The sequence below is a fragment of the Piliocolobus tephrosceles genome, chromosome 21, assembly GCF_002776525.5.
Source record: "Piliocolobus tephrosceles isolate RC106 chromosome 21, ASM277652v3, whole genome shotgun sequence".
Classification (NCBI taxonomy): Eukaryota; Metazoa; Chordata; class Mammalia; order Primates; family Cercopithecidae; genus Piliocolobus; species Piliocolobus tephrosceles.
The window spans coordinates 20,932,592-20,939,748 of NC_045454.1; the positions used below are offsets into that span (position 1 = coordinate 20,932,592).

At 41.4% G+C, this 7,157-nt stretch overlaps 1 protein-coding gene across 3 annotated transcripts in view; it reads left to right on the plus strand.

Annotated features, from left to right (window-relative positions):
* Positions 1–6,945, plus strand: part of ZNF382 (zinc finger protein 382) — a 33,242-nt gene extending 26,297 nt beyond the window's left edge. For all 3 annotated transcript variants that reach the window (XM_023195821.3, XM_023195820.3, XM_023195819.3), the window contains exon 5: positions 4,483–6,945. In XM_023195821.3, the coding sequence (XP_023051589.1) occupies positions 4,483–5,903 (1,421 nt within the window). In that variant the 3' untranslated portion in view covers positions 5,904–6,945. The remainder of the gene's footprint in view (positions 1–4,482) is intronic.
* The last annotated feature ends 212 nt before the right edge of the window (positions 6,946–7,157 follow it).

The following is a 7,157-nucleotide window of genomic DNA, read 5'->3' on the forward strand; positions in this document are numbered from 1 at the left end:
TGCCACCACACCTGGCTAATTTTTGTATTTTCAGTAGAGATGGGGTTTCACCATGTTGGCCAGGTTGGTCTCGAACTCCTGACCTTAAGTGATCTGCCCGCCTTAGCCTTCCAAAGTGCTGGGATTTCAGGAATGAGCCACCACGCCGGGCCTGTTCCCATAATCTTATTTATTATTATTTGTTTCTGTATTTTCTTGTTCCCATAATCAGCCCAAGTAGTATAGAATTGAGTCCATCATCTCTGTTATACTTTCTTAATCATCTCTCCACAATGTGTTATATTATCGAACCCTGTAAAATATCTTTACATCTTCTTATATTCTCTTTTTTTTTTTTGAGATGGAGTCTTGCTCTGTCACCCAGGCTGGAGTGCAGTGGCTGGATCTCAGCTCACTGCAAGCTCCTCCTCTCGGGTTCATGCCATTCTCCTGCCTCAGCCTCCCGAGTAGCTGGGACTACAGGCGCCCGCCACCTCGCCCGGCTAGATTTTTGTATTTTTTTTTAGTAGAGACGGGGTTTCACTGTGTTAGCCAGGATGGTCTCGATCTCCTGACCTCGTGATCCGCCCGTCTCGGCCTCCCAAAGTGCTGGGATTATAGGCGTGAGCCACCGCGCCCGGCGGCAAGGTTAAATTCTTTACCACGTTGGCTGGGCGCAGTGGCTCAAGCCTGTAATCCCAGCACTTTGGGAGGCCGAGACGGGCGGATCACAAGGTCAGATCGAGACCATCCTGGCTAACACGGTGAAACCCGGTCTCTACTAAAAAATACAAAAATCTAGCCGGGCGAGGTGGCGGGCGCCTGTAGTCCCAGCTACTCTGGAAGCTGAGGCAGGAGAATGGCGTAAACCCGGGAGGCGGAGCTTGCAGTGAGGTGAGATCAGGCCACTGCACTCCCGCCCGGGCGACAGAGCCAGAGTCTGTCTCAAAAAAAAAAAAAAATTCTTTACCACGCAATACTATATATCACTTAGCTAAAAAATCAAGTTTCATTTCCTCCATGAAATACCTCGACTACTGTATAGACTATGTCTATTTCTGTTTTTTATGCGTTCCCATTCTACTTAACATCTGTAATATGTGAGCAGACACGTCCTCTGATATGATCTAGTAATTTGGTACCTAATTCAAAGTTGTTTTATATGAAACTTCTTTCTCCATTTGGTTCATTTCCCCAAAATAAGGTCCTCTCTTTTGCCTTTCCTTACTGCAGCTTGTAACAGAGGCCAGGTATTCAGTAGTTATCTTATTGATTGTCATACCGTGCAAGGAAAATATCTTTCTTATCCATTTAGAAATCATTTACTACTAAGTTCTTTTTAGGTGTACCTGCCAGCATTGTATCTCCTAACTTCAGATAACAGTGTGTAAATGTATACTCAGAAGATTTTAGAGAAGATCGTCAATAAAATATTGACCTCCAAAAACATGAGTTTTAGTTGGGAAAGCAATATTATATTATCAAATCGAGGACTTTACATAGAATGATCATGTTAAAAATCCCAGGTTGTTGGAAAATATCTTGAAGTGAATGTTCCATACCATAATTATATTACAATTTCAGACAGACAGGATGCTGAAAGGTAGAAAAACTATGTGAAAGCTTAGCCGGGAGCAGTTCCTCACGCCTAGAATCTCAGCATTTTAGGAGGCCAAGGCGGTGGATCACTCGAGGTCAGGGGTTTGAGACCAGCCAGGCCAACACAGTGAAACCCCATCTCCACTAGAAAATACAAAAAACATTAGCCAGATGTGGTGGCACACACCTGTAGTCCCAGCTACTCAGGAGACCAAGGCATGAGAATCGCTTGAACCTGGGAGACTAAGGTTGCAGTGAGCTGGGATTGTGCCACTGCACTCCAGCCTGGGTGACAGAGTGAGACTCTATCTCAAAAGTAAAGAAAAGGGTGAGGACCAGGTGCAGCGGCTCACACCTGTAATCCCAGCATTTTGGGAGGCCAAGGCGGGTGGATCATGAGGTCAGGAGTTCAAGACCAGCCTTGCCAACATAATGAAACCCTGTCTCTACTAAAAACACACAAATTAGCCAGGTGTAGTGGCACATGCTTGTAATCCCAGCTACTCATGAGGCTGGGGCAGGAGAATCACTTGAACCTGAGAGGTGGAGGTTGCAGTGAGCTGAGACCAGCTGTTGCACTCCAGCCTGAGTGACCAAGTGAGTCTCCAAAAAAACGAAAGACTGTGAAAACTTTAAGAAAAATTGGATAGTAGCATATACTTGGAGGTATATGCTTAGGGAGGCAATGTAACTCCAGTTACCAATACAGATTAGTTTTACATGTCCTAGAACTGCACATAAGTGGAATTGTATGATATGTATTCTTTTTCATAAAGCTTACACGCTGCAAAATATTTGAGATTCATTCCTGTTGTCATTGTGTATCAGCATTGTTTCTTCTTATTGCTGTGGTAGTATTCTATTGTATAATACATGACACAGTTTTACCTGTTCATCTTTTGATGGATATTTGGGCTGTTCCCAGTATGGGACTATTATAAATAACAATGTAAATCATAGGTAAGATGAATGCATCTTTAAATTGCCCTCCCAAATATGGATGGTAGTAAGGCAACTATAGTAAGATATACAATAATTTTTAAAAAATAATTAAGATTAATCAGTGCTCTGCACATACATCGAAGAATTCAGTCCTTTACACCTCCAGCAGGGAATTGCAGAGTTAAGGTGGGTGACTGTACTGGGAGGAAAACTCAAACCTATCTTTCCCTAAAGCTGAAAAAGGTAATTTGGCAAATTGAAAGAATGAAGTTGGAATTGTTGGTCAGGAGAATTTCATTATTGACCATCTCTGGCAGAATAAATTGATGGTAACAGCAATCAGAATACTAAGTTTCCGGGCACTGTGGCCCACGCCTATAATCCCAGAACTTTTGGAAGATCATTTGAGGCCAGGAGTTCAAGTCCAGCCGGGGCAACACAGGAAGACCCTCGTCTGTAAAAAAAAATAAAAAATTAGCTGGATATGGTGGCACATACCTGTAGCCCCAGATACTTGGGAGGCTGAGGTGGGAGGATTGCTTGAGCCCAGGATGCCAAGGCTGCAGTGAGCCAGGATCACACCACTGTATTCCAGCTTGGGGGACAGAGCGAGACGCTTTCTCAAAAAAAGAAAAATGAATTTAAATACATATATATATAAATGTATACGCAACAGTAATTATATTCCTGTTGGAAATATATTTTGTCTTTTGGTGTATTTGATAATTCCTCATGGGAATATGTTTTCCAGATTCTCTGCTTTCAAGAGAAAATAAATTACAGTTATATGGACATCTAGGGCCTAGACTATAGACGAATGTTTCTGTAAACACTTTGAATTGAGCTGAGAAAGTTCATTTACCATTCATGGGCTAAATGCAAGTGAAGAAGAAATAATTGGAAGCACTTATAACACTTACTTAGTCATGAGGGGATAAATAATGTGTAGCTTTTTGTCTCTTCCTAAATAATTTTTGGTCACATTGCCTATTGTTCAGCACCCTTGGTGGGCTCACTTCAGCAGCTCTGAATCTTCCATTCCAAGGAGAATCCCTCTTTCATCATTCTTTCTCTTCTGCTCACTTATCCCTTTTTTTTTTTTTTTTTTTGAGAGACGGAGTCTTGCTCTGTCGCCTGGGCTGGAGTGCAGTGGCCGGATCTCGGCTCACTGCAAGCTCCGCCTCCCAGGTTTACGCCATTCTCCTGCCTCAGCCTCCCGTGTAGCTGGGATTACAGGCGCCCGCCACCTCGCCCAGCTAGTTTTTTGTATTTTTTAGTAGAGATGGGGTTTCACCGTGTTAGCCAGGATGGTCTCGAACTCCTGACCTCGTGATCCGCCCGTCTCGGCCTCCCAAAGTTCTGGGATTACAGGCTTGAGCCACCGCGCCCGGCCTTTTTTTTTTTTTTTTGGGACAGACTTTCGGTCTTGTTGCCTTGGCTGGAGTGCAATGGCACGATCTCGGCTCACCGCAACCTCTGCCTCTCTGGTTTAAGCAATTCTCCTGCCTCAGCCTCCCGAGTAGCTGGAATTACAGGCATGCGCCACCATGCCCAGCTAATTTTGAATTTTTAGTAGAGACGGGGTTTCTCCATGTTGGCCAGGCTGGTCTCAAACTCCTGACCTCAGGTGATCCGCCCACCTTGGCCTCCCGAAGTATTGGGATTACAGGCATGAGCCACTGCATCTGGCCATCCTTGTGTTTCTTATACCTTCTCAGTGCAGCTTATATTTATAACATGCCAAAGTTATGAGTGTTTTTTGCTTATGCCAGTTTTTCTTCATTTTAACAGAGTAGCAAGATTTGTATTTGTGTTTATACATTTTCACTAGCAAGAGGTAATTTATTCTGGCCTTTTTGTAGATCACAGTAGTGAGATGGTCTCACCATAGTTTGTCTGGATGTATACCCAATCCATAGCATTTATGTGAAGACTCACAGTGTTAATTGTATTGTTTTCTAGAAGAAGATGGGAAAACTGAAGATGTCTTAGTGAAGTTCAAAGAATACCAAGACAGGCATTCTAGATCCCTCATATTCATCAATCACAAAAAACTAATTAAGGAGAGAAGTAATATTTATGGTAAAGCACTTAATCTAGGCAAGAACCGTATTTCAAAAACCATACTGTGTGAATATAAACCTGATGGAAAAGTTTTGAAAAATATTTCAGAACTAGTCATTAGAAATATAAGCCCCATAAAAGAGAAGTTTGGGGACAGTACTGGATGGGAGAAATCACTCCTCAGTACCAAGCATGAGAAAATTCATCCTGCAGTGAATCTCCAGAAACAAACAGAAAGAGTTCTCAGTGGTAAACAGGAGCTTATTCAGCATCAGAAGGTTCAAGCTCCAGAGCGACCATTTGACCATAATGAATGTGAAAAATCCTTCCTGATGAAAGGAATGCTATTTACACATACTAGAGCTCACAGAGGAGAAAGAACCTTTGACTACAATAAAGATGGAATTGCCTTCATAGAAAAGTCAAGCCTCAGTGTCCATCCAAGTAATCTTATGGAAAAGAAGCCCTCTGCCTACAACAAATATGGGAAATTCCTCTGCAGAAAGTCTGTCTTTATTATGCCTCAGAGACCACAAACAGAAGAGAAACCCTTTCACTGTCCTTACTGTGGGAATAACTTTAGAAGGAAATCATACCTCATTGAACATCAGCGAATTCACACAGGTGAAAAACCTTATGTTTGCAATCAATGTGGAAAGGCCTTCCGTCAGAAGACAGCCCTCACCCTTCATGAGAAAACACATATAGAGGGGAAACCCTTTATTTGTATGGATTGTGGGAAGTCCTTCCGCCAGAAGGCCACCCTCACTAGACATCACAAAACACATACGGGGGAGAAAGCCTATGAATGTCCTCAGTGTGGAAGTGCCTTTAGGAAGAAGTCATACCTCATTGATCACCAGAGAACTCACACAGGAGAGAAACCATATCAGTGTAATGAGTGTGGGAAGGCATTTATCCAGAAGACAACCCTCACTGTGCATCAGAGAACTCACACAGGAGAGAAACCCTATATTTGCAATGAATGTGGGAAGTCCTTTTGCCAAAAGACAACTCTCACTCTCCACCAGAGAATTCACACAGGGGAGAAACCCTATATTTGTAATGAATGTGGGAAGTCCTTCCGCCAGAAGGCAATCCTCACTGTTCATCACAGGATACATACAGGAGAGAAATCCAATGGGTGTCCTCAGTGTGGGAAAGCCTTTAGTAGGAAATCAAACCTCATTCGCCATCAGAAAACTCACACAGGAGAGAAACCATATGAATGTAAACAGTGTGGGAAGTTCTTCAGTTGTAAGTCAAACCTCATTGTCCATCAGAAAACTCACAAGGTAGAAACCATGGGAATTCAGTAAGTAATGTGGCTTTTTTTTGTAAAAACTGTTAAGTCATAGTAAACCCTGTAGATGATGTTGCTTGCAAGCATAATAATATCCAACAGTTTAAGGTATTATACCACATGGTAATCTACTATTTGCCAGCCTGTAAAACACACACACACACACACACAAATATTATGAGACAAATTACATGACAAAAATAATTTAAAAGTCCAAATTTTTTTATTACTAGCTTCAGCAGACAAAAACTTCCTCTGTCAAGGTGTTATAAACATTGAAAATCACATTTTCCATTTCAAGACATATCCTTTTGTTAATCAGTAATAACTAGTTGGCCAACTGACTGTGGTCCATGGACTATACAGTGAGTAGAGAGGTTCTTTAAAAGAAGGAGGTATAAACTGTATTTCTCATTGCAAATACAAAATAAAAATTAGTTGTTACCTCCTCACAGTTGACCACGATTCTGACTTCTAACATTACAAATTAGTTTTTACATATTATAAACCTTTCTATAAATTGGATTATCATGCATTCTTTCATGTACAGCTTATTACATTCATCATGTCCCTGAGTCTAATCATTAGTGCATGTGGCAGAAGTTTATTTATTTTTATCCAGGATAGAATTCTATTATATGATTATATCACAATTTATCCATTCTCCTATTGATGAACTTTTACATTGTTTACAGCTTAGGGTCATAATAAATCATGCTTCTGAGAGCATACTTGTCTTGGTGTACATACATGTATTTCTCTTGTGTATATACTTAGGAATGGAATCGCTGGGTCTTAGTGCATATGTGTATTCAGTCAGATACTGGCAGACGATTCAGAACTTTCACCACGTGAGATAATTGACACTGAAGGGAAACAGCTATAAATTTTATCAATATGGTGCTGGTTCAAACCAGAGAATTCATGCTACAGGGAAACTTGATCAATGTTATTGTGAAAACTGGGAATGTGAATGAACGTAATATATGTAGAAAGACGTTTAGCCACAGCCCAAATCTTCCAGGCAAATGTCATAAATGTGAGATTGCTGTTAGCCACAGTTAATGCGTTATTTGAAAGCAAAAAGTCTACTAGAGAAGGAGAGGCATCCAGCATTTCCCTTTTTCACCATCAGAGAATTCCAACTAGAGAAAAGTCCTATGAGTGTGTTGAAGTTGGAGCATGGGGAGGAATATAGTCTTTACCTACGGTCTGTATCTTACTGGTCAAGTACAAATGATGAATATGGAAAAGCTTATAGCCATCGTTC